Source organism: Neofelis nebulosa, chromosome 3 (assembly GCF_028018385.1).
Source record: "Neofelis nebulosa isolate mNeoNeb1 chromosome 3, mNeoNeb1.pri, whole genome shotgun sequence".
NCBI classification, from domain to species: domain Eukaryota; kingdom Metazoa; phylum Chordata; class Mammalia; order Carnivora; family Felidae; genus Neofelis; species Neofelis nebulosa.
Window position 1 is genome coordinate 206,411,968 of NC_080784.1, and position 18,294 is coordinate 206,430,261.

At 67.9% G+C, this 18,294-nt stretch overlaps 1 protein-coding gene across 1 annotated transcript; it reads right to left on the reverse strand.

Annotated features, from left to right (window-relative positions):
* Positions 1 to 1,020: 1,020 nt before the first annotated feature.
* On the reverse strand, positions 1,021 to 16,459 carry FGFR3 (fibroblast growth factor receptor 3). Its single transcript, XM_058723348.1, has 18 exons — positions 16,342 to 16,459; positions 15,751 to 15,961; positions 9,336 to 9,605; positions 9,102 to 9,155; positions 7,099 to 7,271; positions 6,899 to 7,022; positions 6,627 to 6,817; positions 5,434 to 5,584; positions 3,900 to 4,090; positions 3,369 to 3,514; positions 2,832 to 2,953; positions 2,610 to 2,720; positions 2,341 to 2,531; positions 2,114 to 2,236; positions 1,847 to 1,917; positions 1,509 to 1,646; positions 1,275 to 1,380; positions 1,021 to 1,185 (listed from the first exon to the last, which is right to left on the reverse strand). The coding sequence occupies exons 2-18, from the start codon at positions 15,857 to 15,859 to the stop codon at positions 1,021 to 1,023; spliced, it is 2,436 nt and encodes an 811-aa protein (XP_058579331.1). The 5' UTR covers positions 15,860 to 15,961; positions 16,342 to 16,459.
* Positions 16,460 to 18,294: the final 1,835 nt, after the last annotated feature.

Here is an 18,294-nt window from a genome sequence, read left to right on the forward strand (position 1 = left end):
GCCCTTAGCGGGCCCTCTGCATGAAGCAGGAACCTTCTCGGCTGTTAATAAGTTAAAACTGAGACCTCTCTGCCACGCGGCTGGCTGAACACTATGAGCACCGGGGGGAGAGGGGCACAGGGCCGGGGGTTCTGGGGGTCGATAAATAGCTTTACAAATATACAATTTTTAAAACAAAACTGCGTTGCCAGAAAAGCCTCTTGATCTCCTGCTGGTTTTCACGTTGATCTCAGCAGATCCCTCGGGAACCTTCCAGGCCGGCGGCTGCGCCTCCCTCCTGCACCCTCAGGGTCCCGTGCCCGTTAGACCAGCCCTCCTCCCTCCGTATAGATATCTCTATATATACGTATGTGTAGATCCTGTACACAGCATCTATTTATATAAATGTACACTCATTTCTGGAACGAACCTCTCAGACAGAAGTTAAAGCCTCCTGCCTTCAGGTACCCGTAATTCAGTCTCCCAAGGAGCAGGGTGGGAAGTGGGGAGGCCTGGAGGTGGGGGGAGGCTGCGGGCTAGCACTCCCCCCCCCAGGCCCAAGGTGCCTCTTGGGTGGGAGGTGTGCCATGGGGGGGTGGGGCGGGGCGGGGGGAGGCTTCCCTGCAGGCTCAGCTTCGGCAAGTGGAGGGGCCTCGGTCCACGCTGGATGCCAGAGCTTGGCTGCCCCCCCCCCCCCCAGTGCTCCCGGCAGGGCAGCGATGGGTGGGGGGAGCTTGGGGGAGGGGCCCCAGGAAGGAGCCCCTTTACATTCTACATTCGGTACCCCTGGTGCTGCCAGCACACGTGGCCAGGAGATCATCATACAGCAGGGCGGGCACCCCAGGGACCCTGCGCCGGGGCGCCGGGGGCCTCAAGACTCACGCGCTCACACACGCGCACACACACGAAGCTGTCTGTCCATCCGTCCATCTGGCCCAGGTCTGAGGCCCAGGCCAGGGGGCCCCTGCGGTCGACAGCGGCACGGTGAGCTGGGGTCTGCTCTCACATTGGTGGGGGCTCGGCCTGCAGGCCGGCGGCCCTTCACGTCCGAGGGCCCCCGCCGCCGCCGCCGCCGCCGCCGCCGGGAGGGGCCGGAGGCAGCAGGTCGTGGGCAAACACAGAGTCGTCCCCGGAGGAGCTGGAGCTGGGGGTGTCCTGACCGCCCGGCGAATACTGCTCGAAGGGCACCGATAGGTCTAGGTATTCCTGCGGGGCGGGAGGGGGGCGCAGCCGTCAGGGCCACGCCCCCCACGTGCCCCCTCCACCCCCGCGAGGTGGGTGGGAGCCGCACTCACATCGGTGGAGGTGACGGTGAGGATGCGGTCCAGGTCCTCCACCAGCTGCTTGAAGGTGGGCCTCTGCGAGGGCACCGCGTGCCAGCACTCCCGCATGATCGTGTACCTGGCCGGGCGCTCAGGTGAGGCTCCGGGCCCGGCCCGCGCTCGCTCCCCCCGCGCCCCCGCCGCGGGCACCAAGGCCACGCCCCCCGGGGCCCAACCGGGCAGCGGCCGAGGGGCCCGCGCACTCACAGGTCGTGTGTGCAGTTGGCCGGCTTGTCCATGCGGTGGCCCTCTTTCAGCAGCTTGAAGAGCTCCTCCACGGGGATGCCGGGGTACGGCGAGCCCCCCAGAGTGAAGATCTCCCAGAGCAGGACCCCGAAGGACCAGCTGGCGGGGAGCACGGCACCGTCAGCCCGTCTGTCCTACCACCAGAGGTCCTGTGCCCTCTGCAGCCCGCCTGCCCCAGACGCACCCCGCTGGCAAGAAGGGGAGATCGGCCACAGGAGCCACCGCTGGGGCCCCCCCGCCCTGCGTCCCACGCGGCACCCCCCCCCCCCCCCCCCCCCGCCCCCGGCCCTATCACGTACACGTCACTCTGGTGGGTGTAGACTCGGTCAAACAAGGCCTCGGGTGCCATCCACTTCACGGGCAGCCGGCCCTGGGAGGGCGAGGCGGGGAAGGGGGGGCACGTCGGCCACCAGATGCCCTCCTGGTGCCTGGGGCTGCCCACTCCGCACCCCCCTCCCCCCACCCCCCTCCCCCCTCCCTCCCCCCTCCCCCCCACCCCCCTCCCCCCCCCTCCCCCCCCCACCCCCGCCTCCCCACTCCTCACGCCCTCCCCCAGCCAGGCTCACATTGGTGGTCTTTTTGTAGTAGTCAAGGTTGTGCACGTCGCGGGCCAGACCAAAGTCCGCAATCTTCATCACGTTGTCCTCGGTCACCAGCACGTTGCGGGCCGCCAGGTCCCTGTGGATGCACTGGGGGCGGGAGGGGGCAGGGCTGAGGCTCCCGCCAGGCCCTGACCCTCCCCCCCACCTCCCCTGCAGGCCGGGGTGCCCTTACCGGCCCCCGCCCTGCTCACCTTCTGCGAGGCCAGGTACTCCATGCCCCGCGCCACCTGGTAGGCACAAGACACCAGGTCCTTGCAGGTGAGTTGCTCCTCGGGCAGCTTGCACGTGTCGAAGGAGTAGTCCATGCCTGGCGGCCTCCGCGCCCGCAGGTACTCGCGCAGGTTCCCCTTGGCGGCGTACTCCACCAGCACGTACAGGGGCCCTGGGGGCCCAGGCGTCAGAGGAGGGCCCCGCCCCGCCGCCCCCACCCTTGCCCGCCTGCCCGCCCGCCGCAGCCTACCGCCCTGCGTGCAGGCCCCCAGCAGGTTGATGATGTTCTTGTGTCTGCCGATCATTTTCATCATCTCCATCTCCGACACCAGATCCGACAGGTCCTTGTCCGTGGCATCGTCTGCACGGGAGGGCAGGCGCGTCAGGCGCTGCCGCGCCGCGCCGCGCCGCCCCCGGCCCCGCCCCCGCCCCGCACAGGCTCCCCTCGCTACATCCTTCCCTCCTCCCTCACCTTTCAGCATCTTCACGGCCACAGTGACAGGCTTGGCGGCCCGGTCCTTGTCAATGCCGATGGCCTCTGCCATGACCACTTGGCCAAAGCAGCCCTCCCCGAGAGGCTTGCCCAGGGTCAGCCTGGAGGCAGAAACCGAAAGGCAGTGAGCACCCACACCAGCTCAAGGCCCTGTACCGGACAGTCTTTGAGGCCTAGCGTCGCTGCCTCCAGGAAGCCCTCCACGTTTGCCCCCATGACTACTCATAGGATAAAGGACGTTGGCCGGCCAGCCTCTCACCCTGTGTGGGGCCATCCAGACAGCACTTTGCAAGGGGCGCCGACACCTCAGGAGCACGTGCCCCTGGCCCGGCCTCCTCTGGTCGATAGTTGCCACGCCGTCAGCGGTGTGGACTCCTACCATACTCTGATCTGAGTCCGATCAGGTTTCTGAGTGGTGCCCCCTCCCCCGCCACAGGACCACACCCTGTGTGTGCCCCCACCCCCACCGGGCCAGGGCCCCAGCCCCAGGACACGTCAGTACCCCGCCCCACTGACCGGGCCCTGGACAGCTCCCACTTGGGGTCAGCGGGCAGCTCGAGCTCGGAGACGTTGGCCAGCGCAGGACCCTCCCCGGAAGACAGCCGGGCGATTCGCACCAGCGGCGTGTTGGAGTTCATGGACGAGTTGGACTCCAAGGACACCTGCTTGGGTCGGCAGGGACAGGTTGGTGCCAAGGGGCCGACCCACAGGGTCAGGGGGGAGGGTGAGACACGCCCCAGGGGTGGCGGGGCCGTGGCTTTGCCCAGGCTGGCAGGGCTGCTAAGGGGTGGGGAGAGGGCATCTGACTTCCACTCAGCCCTAAACGAAGGAAGGCCCTAGAAGTCTTACGTTGCAGGGTACCCCAGGCTCCTGGTGGAGCCCGCGCAGACCAGGGAGGGGGGTGGCTCGGCCACCGCAGGGACCTGCATCCCCGGGAGGCCCCAGGCCTCCCGCACCACGGGGAGTAGTCCCTGAGCTCAGGAGCTCAGAGGAGCGGTCCCCGGGGGCGTCCGGGCAGCTCGGAACCCGGTAGCTACTTTCTGTTACCTGTCGCTTGAGTGGAAAGCGGGAGACCTTGTGCACGGTGGGCGAGCCCAGGCCCTTCTTCGGGGGACTGTGCAGACGGCACAGTGTCACGGCAGCCACCACCAGGATGAAGAGGAGGAAGCCCGCCCCGTAGCTGAGGACGCCCGCATACACGCTGCCAGCCGCGCCGGCCTCCAGCAGCTCCTCCTCGGCTGCAAAGATACCGTTGCTGCAGGCCGGGCCCCGCCTCCCGGGAGCCCCCGAGGGCCGGAGCCCCAGGCGCGGCAGGAGTGGGGGACAAGGGGCTCGGACCCCTGGTGGGGACGCCGAGGCCTCAACGTCCCCCTCCCTGAGGGTCCGCGGTCAGAAACGCCGGGTCAGGAGGGGCGCACCCAGGAGAGCGAGAGCCCAGCGGAGCCGGCAGCGTTGACGCCCGCCACCCGGGGTGACACCGGAGCCGCCACACGGGCTGCTGGGGACCGAGCTGGGGGGGGGGAGGGGGGCTCGAGGGAGGCCCCTCGGAGGCAAGACAGCACGTGCACTTTATCCCCACACCAGCCCGGGCCAGGAGCTCTGCAGAACGAGGTGGCCACGAACCACGGCGTCCCCCGCCCGCCCTCGGCAGCTCCGGTGTGACCCAAGCCAGCGACCCCGAGAGGACAGGGACAGAGCAAGCAGCAGCAGGAGCCAGTACCTGGCAGCACCACCAGCCACGCAGAGTGATGGGAAAACCCGATAGAATTGCCCGCCAGACACGTGTACTCCCCCGCGTCCTCAAAGGTGACATTGCGCAAGGACAGAACCTCTAGCTCCTTGTCGGTGCTGTTAGCGCCCGCCGTCTACAAAGAGAGAACAGAGCGCGATAGGCGAGCGCCAGCACCTGCCACGGGCACCACAGCCACAGTCCACACGGCGACGGTCCAGCCAGGCTGCAAGGAAAACGCCGCCGCCACCGCCACCACCACCACCGCGGCCGCGGCGCCACGGGTCCTCCGCCTCGTGCGTCCACACAGAGCCCGAAGCCAGTCCCTCCACCGGCGAGTCCTCTGTCCCAGGCGAGCGCCAGGCGTGCGGCCGGCAGCGCTGCACAGACGCGGCATGCGGGGTGAGCGCGTGTACGGGGCGGGGGCGGGCGGGGGGGGGGGGGGGGGGGGCGCCGGCGGACGGACACGCGCACGCGCACGCCAACGGGGGGGCGAGCGGGCAGCGGAGCCAGGGGCAAGCGAGGGTGAGACAGACGTACAGACGCACGCACACGCGCACACGCACGCACACGCGGGGGAGGGTGGGGCGGAGGCTCACAGAGGGCAGCGGCCCCTGCCGGGGCTGGAGGCCTTCTGGGGGTGCGTGTAGGGCACAGGCAGGGGCAGCACAGGCCGCGGGGGCTCGAAGCGGGCGGTCACAGTGGAGGCCAGAGGCACCGGCACTGCAGAGGTGGCTCCGGCCGGAGCGCCATGCGAGCCGCAGGGCAGGGAGCGAGCAGGACGGGGGCGCACGGCCAGGGCGTCGGGAGCTGGAGCTCGGCGTGCCAGACAGCGTGGGACAGAGTCGTTACCTGCTTGGGGCCCGTGGACACGCAGCCAAAAGGCCTTCTCAGCCACGCCTATGAAATTGGAGGCTCGACAGAGGTACTCGCCCCCGTCACGCTCGGACACATTGGCCAGGCGGAGGCGCGCGTCGGCCTCCACACTCTCACTGATCCAGGACTGCGGGGACAAGAGACCCGGCTCAGGCGCGCCCTTGGCAGCCTGGCCGGGCACAGAGTGGCCGTGCGGGAGCAGGCCCCTGGCGCAGACCCCGCCACGAGGGTGGCCCTCAAAGGAACGGAGCGGGGACTCGGCGAGGGCAGCCAGCAAGGCAGCCTGCGGGAGGCGGTGGCGGGCGGGCTGTGGTTTCACAGGAGGCCCCTTCCCCGCGTCCACCCACCAGGGCCCCCGAGTGCGGCCCCGCAGGCACCCTTCGGAGAGGCCCTCCTGGGCTGGCACTCAGCCTGCCTATCCCTGGGCTCCGGGCTGGGCCTGCCGTGACGATGCCCGGCTCACGGTGAGCGTGTTCCCACGAGTGCAGAGAGATCACCCACCGGGGTCATGGCAGCCTCCCCAGGCAGATCTGGACCCCTGCTCTCAGCCCAGGCGCCCGGCCCCCCACGCCCCCACCGGCGGCCGACGTCTCTCTTCGGGCTGAGTGTCGCAAGCACCCCAGCTCCGGCAGCCCCCCGCCCTGGGGCCGTGGGAACCAAGCTGAGGCTGCCCCAGGCGAGGGCCGAGGGAGCCAGGCAGGCAGCGAGCCGCGCTGCACAAGCACTGACACAGCCCGCTCGGGGTGACACAGCCTGATCCCTGATCGGGGCGGCTGGAGGAGCCGCGGCCTGCGCCTGGGGCCCAGAGCTGGCCCGGAGGCCTAGGCTGCCACCTGCCTGCCCCCGGGCCCCTGAGCTTGAGCCCGGCCCAGGGCGCTGCCTGCAGGCCCACCCTCAAAGCAGAGGGGGAAACTGAGGACTCACCGCGGGGCCGTGTGCTGCGCGCCCGACATGCTGGGACCCAGCCCAGACTCCCCAGCCAGCCCCCGGCCCCCAGCCACCCACCCCCGGCCCCCGGCCCGCCAGTGCCGGGCCGAGCCCTCCACCGCTCCTTCCCCGACGGTCCGATGCCTGGGCCCTACCCGCCCACCCCGTAACCCAGTCCCCGGCCGCGGGGGGCCAGCAGGGCCAGGCCCAAGGGCCCCGGCTCGGCCGGTGGCAGTACCCACCTTGAGCACGGTGACGTAGGGGGTGCCGTCGGGCCCCACTTTGCTGCCGTTCACTTCCACGTGCTTCAGCCACTGGATGTGGGGCTGGGCGTCGCTGTATACCTTGCAGTGGAACTCGACGTCGCTGCCCAGCACCGCCGTCTGGTTGGCCGGCAGCCCCGCCTGCAGGATGGGCCGGTGCGGAGAGCGCTCTGCGGGGAGGGCACACGGGGCTCAGGGGCCGCTCCAGCCGAGCCGTCGGGCCACCCCGCCCCGCCCGCGCCGGGCCTCACCCAGGACGTCCAGGGTGTAGGTCTGTCGGATGCTGCCGAACTTGTTCTCGACAACGCACGTGTAGTTGCCGCGGTCCGACGGGACCACGCTCTCCATGACCAGGCTCCACTGCTGGTGTCGCAGCTGCGGGCGGGCACGCGGGTGAGCAGGCGGCAGCCCGAGGCCCCCACCGGCCGGCGCCACCCGCCGCCAGGCCCACCTTGATGCCCCCGATGCGGTGCTCCCCCCGGAACTCCTTGCCGTTCTTCAGCCAGGAGATGGACGGAGTGGGGTTGCCAGCGGCCGGGCAGCGGAAGCGGACAGTGTTGGCGGCCGGCACAGCCAGCAGCTTCTTGTCCATCCGCTCGGGCCGCGTCCAGTAAGGGGCCCCGGCTGGCAGAGGGGCACGCGAAGGCCATAAGCAGGCTGCGAGCAGGGCACGCCTGACCACCCCCCCCCCCTTCGGAAGCTGTCCCACCACCCACCCCTCCAGCCTCAGTTTCCTCCCTTGCACAGAGAGTGTCGGATTTTGGGGCCCCCCGCCTTGGCGGGACAAGGCTCCCGCCGACCCCAACACCGCCTCCCAGCATCCTCGAAGCCAAGCCACACATCCCCTCCTCTCCCTGTCCACTGCCCCCAAGCACCCACACCAGCCAGGAGGGCCCAAGGGTCCAGGATAATACACCCTCACCCGGGAGCCTTCAAGACACAAGGGTATCTCCCAGGAGAGCACCCAGACACCCAGGGAGGCACCCACAGGGCAGGCCGCTGAAGAGAGACCGGGCCAGCCAAGGAACCGGGTCAGCCCAGGTCACAGAGCCCAGCCAGATGGACCAGGGGCCGGGCTGTGGAAGCAATTTACCAGGACATGAGGCCCAGCCACCTGGAGAGCCCAGAGTCTTGAAGGTGGCCAGACTCTGAGACCGAGTCACCCTCTCTAGCACTCCAGGGTCTGGTGGGCAGTGGGAGGGGCCATGGTGACGAGGCAGTGACGTGGCACATGGGAGGCCCTGCCCCCTTCCTGGTTCTGAGGGTTGTCCCCGCCCCCACCCTAAGTGGTTTCCATCCTTCTTTGGAGCTGAGGTGGGGACCGCATTCCTGCCACGGGAAGTAGGCAGGCAACCCCTGGACAGGGAAGGGACACAGCCAGGGAAGGGACGCAGCGCACCCCTCTCCCCCAACCCCTCCCACCTCCAACACAGCCACCTTGCAGAGGAGGGTGCTGAGGCCCAGGCTGGGGGCACTCCTGGGGCAGAGACTCTGGGGTGACCCAGGGAGCCCTGCAGGCCCAGACGATGGTGGCTGAGCACGGCTAGAGACATTGCCCTTGGAGAGCAGCCCTGCCCGTGACCCCCAGAGCCCCTGAGCCCACCGGGTTTGGGAGGGGGGTGGTCAGAGGGACCAGGAGCACTGGGCCTGGAGTTCTGCTCTGAACTTCCTGGCAGCCAAAGGAAAAAGGGAAAAGAGAAGAAACCCAGCAGCCCTTCAGCTTTCCTGCTTATCTCAGAGCCCAAGGCAGAGCTGCTGCATGAGTATCCCGGCACCTGACTCCTCTCCTGCGTCCCCACCCAGCTCTGTGTCCCTGGCCGGCCCCTCCTCACCTCTTTGCCCGCTAGACCCCACAGGGCCCCCCCCACCATGTCCCACATCTCTAGGCCTGGCTAACCGGGCTCCTCGGAAACAGCCCCCCACCCCCCACGACAGGCAAGGTGGCCCCGCCACCGTCCCAGGCTGGAACACCCCGGTGGCTGCCGCCCCTCCTGCTCTCCCGCACCCATGGCCTGTCACCAGCAAGTGCTACGGTATCCCCTGTACCATCAACACCCGCCCAAACCTGGTGTCCCTGGCGCCCACGGCCACCCTCCTCCCCCACCTCCTGGGCCCCCGACCCCTTAGCCCACTGGCCCCAAGGCAGCCCCCTGAGTCCTCGGCACAGGCTGCCTCGCCCGAGGCCACAGCAGCCTCCTTGCCGCTCCTCAAGCCCCGTGCAGCACGGTCCCCCCTCCCCCAAGCTGGGGCGCACAGGCCCAGGGCTCACTCGAGGCCACCTCGCCCCGAGGAAGAGCCCGCACTCGGTGGGACCCTGGGGAGGTGGCCCCCAGGCCTCGGTCTCCCACCTGCCTGTGAGCAGGAGGCCCCGTTCCCAGGGAGCACGGGGCTTGGCAGTTAGGAAGGCGGGTCCCCAGCCCTGACTCGCCCTGCGCGCCTGGACCCCGGGCTCACCTGTGTCCTCAGCCTCATCCTCTCCGTCTTCGTCATCCCCGGAGGACGGGGCATCTGAAACACAGGCAACAGAGCGTGTGGCCGTGGGACAGGTGCCCCTCGCCGTGTCTCCCGTGCGGCACCCTCCTCTCTACCAGGGACCACCGAGACCCCCCAACGTGGGGAGCTGCAGAGCACCGCCCCGAGACCCCCCCGGGCACTCAGGGAGCTCGGAGGACCCCGGTGGGCATGTACCTGTCACGCGCACGCTGAAGTCGCATAGCACGCGCTGGGTAAGCCGCTGCCGGCAGCTGTAGGCCCCCGCGTCCTCGTGGGAGGCATTCAGCACCTGCAGCCGCTGAGGCCCCACCAGGATGCGGTCTGAGGGCGCCAGCCCCACACCGTCCTTGACCCAAACGCTGGGCCCTGTGGGGCCACCTGCAGGCAAGTGGCAGCTCAGCTCCACGGTGTCCCCGCTGCCAAAGACCAGCTGCTCCTGCGGGCCGGGCTCAGGTCCCGGGGCCTCTGTAGGTGATATGGATGTGACCCTAAGGCAGGAGCCCCCAGAGCGGGAACACCGGGCGCCCGGCACCCCGGGAGGCACCACGGCGTGCCCACTGTATCGACACGCGGTGGAGGCCGCAGGGAGGGGGCTCGGCGAGGGCCCACATGGCCCTACACGAGGGAGGGACCAGTGTCCAGAACCTGTGGTCCTGCAGAGTGCCCCGTGAAGGGCAGGGGGCAGAGGGGGACAATATTTTCCGGCGGGTCGCCGGAGCGCTGACAGATCACAAGCATATGAACGGACGCGTGCGGCCCAGCGCACACCCATCGGAACATGCGTAAGGGCGCTGAAAATCCAGATTTCGGTGTAAGTAAGTCTTCTTTGTTTTTCTTTTTTTTAAGTTTATTTACTTATTTTGAGAGAGAGAGAAAGACAATCCTAAGCAGGCTCTGCCCTGCCACCACGAAGCCACATGAGGGGCTCGAGCTCACGACTGTGATATCACGACTTGAGCTGAAGCGAACAGACGCTTAAGCTACTGAGCCGGCCAGGCGCCCCCTCCTTGGACTTGCTCATAACCGTTTAGAAACGCAAACTCCATCCCGAGCTCACAGGCAGTGCCTCACACGCCTCCGGCTGAAGCAGAGGCTGGAGGCAGGGACGCTGGGCTGGGGACAGGGGCGATTTGCCCCAGGAGGATGGGACCCATTCGACGCTCCCCCCCCCCCCCCCCCCCAGCTCTCATCCTGGCTTCGAAAGCAGTTCCGGACCGGAGAGCAGACGCTCGGCCTCACGAGAATGGAGCCGGCACTGGCCATGGGCTGGTTACCAAGAGCCGGCGCACCCCGCGGGGCGGGTCAGGGCGGGGGCTCTCTGGGACGCAGGACAACTGCACCGTGACTAGAGAGAAGGGTCTTGCACGCGAGCGACACCTCAGTGGTACACCAAACACACAGTAAGAAGCAGGTCGTAAATAGGATACTATGTCTGGACGACGGTGTCTCACAGGCCCGTGGGAGGAGGGGACCTGGGACTCCCATTTCACAGCCGAGGACACGAGCTGCGGGAGGTGGGACTTGTCCAGACTGAGCCAGTGAGCAGGCCAGAGCAGGCCGAGGTGCCCTGGCCCACCTCACCGTGTACACGCCACGTTGGGGTAGAGGAAGGAGCCTTGCCAAGGGCGGGTGTCCGCCGGAGAGCCCCGGGGTCCCGCACTGCTGCCCCGCGGCTGCCTAGCTCTCAAGGGGCCGAGGCCTGAGATCCAGGGACACATCACTGGCGGGGCTATCACCCCCAGGCCTCCCTGCCAGGGCCAGACAATGCCCGGCGGGCAGCCTGGGCTTGGGGCCCGGGACAGGGGCGGGTGGTCCCAGCGCCCAGGCCTCCTTCCCCAGACCCAGCTGGGTCAGTTACATCATCACTTGTCATTCTGCCGACGCGTGGCCTAGATTCGAGGGCCCAGCTGCCCGCTGTCAGCCACACCGGCCCCTGGCTCCCTGGACAGTCCCAATTCTGCCTAACCACTTCAGGTGCCTCACCAGCCCCGTGCCCACCGGGAGGGTCTCTCAAGTACCTCTGAGCCTGCGTCCCTGAGGGCCCCACTGTCGGAGGACTCCTGACCCGACCTCCCGCCCTTCGGTCCCGGCCACTGTGTCCTGTGGGGACCACCCAGTGCTGGGAGCCGACTGAGGCCCCCCAGAAGGCAGAGAACAGGCTGGTCATGGCAGCCTCAGCCCCAGGCCCCGGCCCAAGGGCAACAGTTGTTGGTTCCAGTTTGGTCTGGGCAGCATCAGCAGGTCAAGCCATCCACACAGTATATTCACTTCAAGCCGGTCCAGTGTGGGATTGACGGACACAGCAGCCCTGGGGCCAGCCATGCCTGGCAGCCGTCCGCTGGTGGGTGGAGGGAGGTGGGGGACGGGACACCCCTGGACCAGGGCAGAGACTGGCAGAAATCTCTGCCTCCAGTAGATCTGATCCACCAGGCCCACCCTGAGCCACAGGAGACCCTGGGGGTGACCCACCAGTGGCCTGAGTGGGTGGTGTCAGGTAGGGGGACAGAGAGCAGGCAGGACTCCAGGTGACAGGCATGAGCGGATGCTGAAACAGTCACGGTCTGGCTCCACTCGGGCAGTGGCTGGGGCATGTGCCGCTCGGCCCCAGGAAGGGGTCTGTCCCGATCAACAAAAGGGGGCTCTGGGGCCCACACACACTAGAGGACGGAAGTCCTATGTGCCATGGCAGGTGCCCACGTGCCACTGAGGGGGGTGAGCACAGGCGGAAGGTCTGACCCTGTGGGTCCCACGGCGCCTGCTCCTGGCTGCCACCCCCGCCCCGGTGTGGGCCACACGCCAAGTGCAGCCCACAGGCACAGCCCAAGGACTACCGTGTCCTGGAAGGGCCCAGCTGGGCTTGCGGGGATGTCCCCAATCAGTGTCCTCCTGACTGTTACTAACTGGCCTCATACCCCAATTTCCCCCACTGTGGCACAGGGCAAAAATCCCACCCGCAGGCCAGGGAGGCCACCACAAGTGGTTTAAAGTGCTGGAGGGGCACCTGGGTGGCTCAGTGGGTTGAGCTTCCGACTTCAGCTCGGGTCACGATCTCGCGGTTTGTGGGTTCGAGCCCCGCGTCGGGCTCTGTGCTGACAGCTCGGAGCCCGGAGCCTGCTTCGGATTCTGTGTCTCCCTCCCTCTCTGCCCCTCCCCTGCTTGTGCTCTCTCTCTCTCAAAAATAAATAAAGGTTACAAAAAATTTATTTGATAAGTAAATAAAGTGCTGGAGCATGCGACAGCCAGGCTGAGAGATGCCACCAGGCTGTGGTCAGGGTCAAGCCTCCCCCAGTGTGTGGGGGGGGAAGGGGGGAGGCACAGGGATCCTCAGAAGGGCCTTCGGGGTGACCCCAGAGAACACCCAGCAAATTCAGACCTGATTCAAAGGAACCACTGGAGCTGGCAGCTCCCGAGGGATTTGGGTTTTGGGGCGGGATGAGGAACAAAGGGTTCCGGTTCAGGGTGCGTGGTGAAGCTTTCCACTCTTTCCAGGAGGTGGGACCGGCTGCCAGGGACGTGCTTTAAAACAGCCCAAGGGGGGCGCTGGGCAAGCTCAGTTTGTTAGGTGTCCAACCCAATTTCAGCTCAGGTCATGATCCCATGACACTGCGATCGAGCCCCGTGTCAGGCTGGGCTGCACGATGACAGTGCAGAGACTGCTTGGGATTGTCTCCCTCTGTCTCTGCCCCTCCCTCACTCGCTCTGTTTCTCAAATAAATAAACATTTAAAAAAAGTCCAAGAGGGACGCCTGGGTGGCTCAGTCGGTTAAGCATCCGACTTCAGCTCAGGTCACGATCTCGCGGTCCGCGAGTTCGAGCCCCGCGTCGGGCTCTCGGCTGATGGCCCGGAGCCTGGAGCCTGCTTCCGATTCTGTGTCTCCCTCTCTCTCTGCCCCTCCCCCGTTCATGCTCTGTCTCTCTCTGTCTCAAAAAAAATAAACGTTAAAAAAAAAATTAAAAAAAAAAATAAGTAAATAAATAAACAAATAAATAAAGTCCAAGAAAGGAGGGGTGTCTCAAAGGGACCTCAAGTCAAGGGAGAGGATCTGATCTTCCAACCTCCCCACCTGGGAACTTTCTGAAAAGTTTCATAACCAAGGAAAAAAAGGGGGATTTGGAAACCCAGCAAGCTAATGTGGGCTTACAGGATTATCCAGCCTAACCTTCCCAGAACCCTGTGAGTATCGTCCTCACACACACAGGTGAGGACCCCCAGCAGGATCTAGAGTCGGGAGCTCCCCTCCCATCCAGAAGAGACTCCCGGAATTGCTTACTCACTGGTAAATCGCTCAGGCCTGCCTGGCTGCCCCCCCCCCCCCCCCGCCCCCAGCCTGTCCCTGCCAGGGCTCCAGCTCCCCTATAGTTTCAGTTGTGAACCAGGGCACAGCCAGGCCCCAGATCAGTCCCAAGGAAGACCTGAGGCCCTGCAGGGGTGCTTCTCAGCTCAGTGCAGGGGCTGAGGCCAGAAGTCCAGCCTCGGCTCAACCAGGTTAATGAACCACCCAGGGCTCAAAGTCCAGCCCTGATGAAGCGGTGGGGGAGGCTGCAGCCAGTGCTTTTGTGGGAAATGCCCTGTGCCCCCCAAGAGACTCCTCCTGGTTGGGTGGGCTCAGACTGCAGGGCACGTGGCACACGCCCCTCCCCCCCCATCAACCTCCCTGAGCAAGCCCCTCACACAGAACACTGGCCCCATGTGGACATGAAGGCTGCCCAGGTCAGTCCAGGGGCGAACACCTTCCCCACCTTGACCCCAGCGGACTGTGGCGTTTTAATTTATGTTTCCTGGCGAAAGTGTCAGCTGGAACCTCTAAGTTTCAGAAGGTCTTCGTGTTTTTGCTGTCTGGTTCATCTACTTAAAGAAATGGTTTAAGTATACTGACCCATGTATTCAGTACCTGTCTTCCCGGCTCTACTTCGGGGATAAGGGGGGGGGGGGGGTGGGTTCACCTATGCTCTGGTGGAGGAAAAAGTCCCTGTACCTCCCACCCGCCACCCCTGGGGTCCCTCCTGCTACTGTGCCCCAGGCCTGCATCCAGTGGGGGTACCACAGGCTTTGCGCCCCAGGACCGGCCTCCCGCGGACTGCCAGTTGGGGTGGGGGGGTGGAGGGCCCCGCACGCCGCAGGGGGTCCAGGCGAGGGCCCGGAGCCCCGCCCGCTGCCCCCTCCTTCGCCCCCTCCTCGGGGCTAGTTGACATTCCTCGGCCGTAGGGAGTAATATCTTTATCTGAATGCGAATGCTAATTCGGGGCTCCCCCCGCGACCGCCTATTCGGCGCCCCTGGAAGCTGGGGCCGCCTAAGCAGGCGCTAAAAGCGCGCGCTGACCTCGCGACGGCCTCTGTCACGCCGCTGAATGACACACGCATTCAAGCGCCAGGCCCACTTCATTCATAAAAAAATGACATTGTTCCGGGAGGCTGCAGCCGCCGCCGGAGCAGGGGGCGCGGGGGCGCAGGGAGGGGCGGGCCGCCATCTGCCTCCGTCCCGCCCGCGGCCGCCGCCTCCCTGGCACGGCGCGCCCGCCGCCGCTCAGCTCACACCTCCCCGCGAGGCCGCCGCGGCCGCCATCAATGCGCGGTCTGTGGCCGCGCCGGGTACAAAGGAGCGGCTGTTCGGGTCTCGCCCGGGTGGGGCGTGAGCTCACCGGGAGAGGGCCTCCCTCCGCGCGGCCGCCGGGACGCAGCGGGGTTGCGCGCGCCCCGGGGCCCGCGGCCGCCGCCCCCGCACGCCGCCCCCTCGCGGGCGCCCCGGGAGCCCCGAGCCGGGAGGCGCGCGTGCGGGGCTGCGGCTCCCGGGGCGCCCGGCGGGGGGCCGCGCGCGCCGCACCTCGAGGGCCTTGGCGCGTGTGCGGGGCGGGGCCTGGCGGGCCGACGCGCCCCCGCCCCTCCGCGCCGCTCGCCGACCCCCGACGTGCACCGGCCCTGGGCAGTCCGCCGGCGTCCGCGGCTCCCCCCGTCCCTCGGACAGCGGCCAGGCTTTCGGCGCGCGCCCTGGGACGGGGAGGTTGGCAGACGCTGTCACCCACCCGGCAGGGTAGCAGGGCTGGGAGCGGAGGCACCAGACGCCGCGGCCTCGTCACGCGGCCCACGGGGGGCGGGCAGGGCCCCGGTGGCAGGCTGACGCTCTCACACCCTCCCTCCGAAATGCGGTCTCTCGCTCGGGCCGAAGCCGGCCACGAACCCGGACGGAGGCGGGCAGGGGCTGCGGCGCCGACAATAGGAACTTGCCGTCAGTGAGAACCCGCAGAACAACAATGGGAATCACCGCGGAAACGTAGCCCCCGCGCCCTCCGGGTGATGCCCGGGATCACGCTGCGCCCCATTAGGAAACCGCGGGGGGCGGTGGCCGCGGACTCCACGGTCGCGTTCAGCTGCCCGCCGCGGCCTCGCACTTGGGTGGGAGCCCTGAGCCTCCAGGGGCCCCACAAACTGCCGCGCCAGCTCTGGCCCGGATCTCCGGGGAGCGAGGGCGGCAGGAACCCGGACACGGACTCCGCAGTGCCAGCCCAGGGCGCACCCTCGGGCCCACTCTGGGACCCGGCGCCCCAGACCCACCCAGGAGCCCTTTCCTGGGCCCCGACGCCCCTCGCCGGTACCCGTCGGGTCCTTCCGTACCTGCCGCTCTCCGCACGACGCGCTGCTCCATGCCGGGGGGCCCCGAGGCGGCGCCGGTCACGACCGCCACGGCCACGCAGAACGCGAGGGCGCGAGCCAGGGCGCCCATAGTGGGGGCGGGGGCTACGACGTCCTCAGGCGGCGCGCGCGGGCATGCTGCCCCCCATGGCCCCGCTCTGGCACCGGCGGGAGGAGGGCGCCGCTAGGCAGTCTGCGGGAGGAGGCGGGCAGCTCGTCACCCCGGAGGATCCGGGGCGCGCAGGGGCGGAAGCGGCGGTGGCTGGGCTCCTGCGCCCCGGCTCCTCCGACCCCCGGCCGCCCCGCCCGCCGCCGCCGCCGCCCAGGGCTCCCGGGCCGCCTGGCGCCGGCCGCCTCCTCCCCGCCGCGGTCCCTCCCTTCCTCCCCCTTCCCTCCCTGACTTCTGCAGAGCCCTCCCAGGGCGGCGGCGGCGGCGGCGGCGGCAAACTTTCCAGAGCGGGAAGCCTGCGCCCCGGCCGGGCCCCGCCGCGGAGACCGCTCGGGACGTGAGCCCGCCGCGCGCTCCGGCCTCGCCGCGCGCCCGCCTCGACCCCTCCGCGCCCGCGCACCGACCTGGCGGCCGCTGGCGCCCACTCGCTGCCCGCGGCGCTTGCTCCGGCTCCTTGTCCGCCGGCCGGACGCCTGCGCCCCGTGCCTCCAGCGTCGGCTCGCCGGTGCGTCCGTGCGCCCGGCGGAGCAGGATCGCGCGGCGCCAGCTGTCCGCACCGCCGCCGCCGCCACCGCGCACTGAGCCCGGGCCGCCAGGCGCGCGGCAGCCAGCGGGGGCTGGCCCGCGGCCGCCACGCCCCCAGCCCCGCCCCGCCCCGGCCACGCCCGCCCGGACTCGCCGGGCGCGGGCCACGCCCCTCCCCTGAGACGGCCCGGAGGCGGGGCCGCGGCTCGCCTGGCCCCCGCCCGCGGAGGGGATTAGAGGGGGCGGGGCCGGGCGGGGGCGCCGGGCGGTCTCGGAGGGCGTGGGAGCCGGGGCCGGACGCGCGAGGCCCCCTGTCGCACTACTGGGCCCCGCGAGCGCGCAGAGGGGCCGAGCGCGGACCCTTAGTTGCGCAGCGCGCAGTCCCGGTTGCCACCCTGCTGCCTGCCCATCGGGGCCTCAGGTCAGGGAACCCGGGGACGTAGAGAGGGCGGTAGGTGAAGCCCGTCCGAGAGGCTTCACGGAGAGGGAGCTGCTCACGCTGAATGAACCCTGAGGTGTGAACAGCCAGTCCTCAGGTGGAAAAGCGCGGAGCGGCATCGAAGCAGGCGGAACCGTGTGCGCAAAGGCCTGGGAGTGAAGGGCAGCTCTGCCTGTTTGCCTGGGGCTGAAATACGAGGGGGCTGTGGTCTCACTGCTGCTTTTATTGGGGGCCTGTGGTACACTTGTAGCTAAGCTGCCTGAGTTCCCTGCCAAAGGGGATCCTCACCCCCAATCCTCCAAGAGGAAAGAAGTTTAGAGATTGGGTGCTTGCCAGCCATCAGAACGGAGAGCAGGGGCTGGGGGCCTCAGACAGGGACACCAACCCCCCAACCCCAGGGCTCTGAGGAGGGATGAGGGTAGCTGGTGGCCAGAGCTGTGCCAGGTGCTTGCTCGCTGTTGGGTGGGACAGAGCCGAGCTGGAGAGGACCCAGTGTGCCCACCTTCGCAAGGAAGAGGGCACTCCCACCTTCAGGCAGACCCAGAGGACCTACAGGCGCCAGGTGGGAGAGGAGGGCACCTGGGCATGGCTCTGGCATGCCCCAGCCAAGTGTCTCTGGACCACCTGGCTTGCGGCTTTTGAGACTCGGTTTGCTCATCGGGAAAATGGCCATGAAAGCCCTTCTGTGACTGGCTGCTGACACCACCCCACAGCCGTAGGTGCAGGCTATGCTTTGAAGACACCAGCCTGGACACACCCAGCCTCTGAGGCCAGACTTCAGGGTCCTAAAAGGATCCCGCCCCCCCCCCCCCCCCGAGGGAGCCCTCAGGGAGCCCCTCTGTGCCTACCTGACAGATTAGCATCTCTGCTGTGTGCTGCCCTCCCTCGTTGCCTGCTCTAGTCAAGCCCATGCCCCTTCTACTGCATCCTAGCTGGGCTGTCCAGACCCCTCCAGTGCCCGGCCACCCCACCCAGGTCCTCTCCCGGGAGACCATCCTAGGGCCCACAGCAGCACATTGTGCTCTGATCTATTAACCAGTTACTTAATCAGTGACTTAACGTACCAGGATGGGTGTGGGATGATGGTCCCCTTTGCCCTCTTCCTCTGTGTGGACTGGATTGAGTTTGTCCTCCCAGATTCCCTGGTGGATAGAGCTGGCAGGCGGGGCCAGCGTCTGCTCAGAGTGGGGCAGGGAGGAAGGACCAGCCGCTGGCACCTGGGGGCTGGCTTCCCAGGGGGCCCTTCCAAGGCCCAGCAAAGGCTCTGTATTGTTCCTTGCAGTCTGCTCCCAGGACGGTGCCCACGGTTCCCTCTCAGGGGTCCACCCCTGAGAAAGAGCCCTGCATCCCTGTGACTCTGAGAGGTGAGCATCTATCCATCCTCCTGCGAGTG

Coding starts and splice junctions, on each gene's coding strand:
- FGFR3 (XM_058723348.1), bottom strand. CDS start 15,859: ATGGGCGCCCTGGCTCGCGCCCTCGCGTTCTGCGTGGCCGTGGCGGTC. Junction 9,606..15,750: donor CGTCGTGCGGAGAGCGGCAG/GTACGGAAGGAC, acceptor TATCACCTACAG/AGGCCCCGGGACCTGAGCCC. Junction 1,918..2,113: donor ACTACAAAAAGACCACCAAT/GTGAGCCTGGCT, acceptor TCGCCCTCCCAG/GGCCGGCTGCCCGTGAAGTG.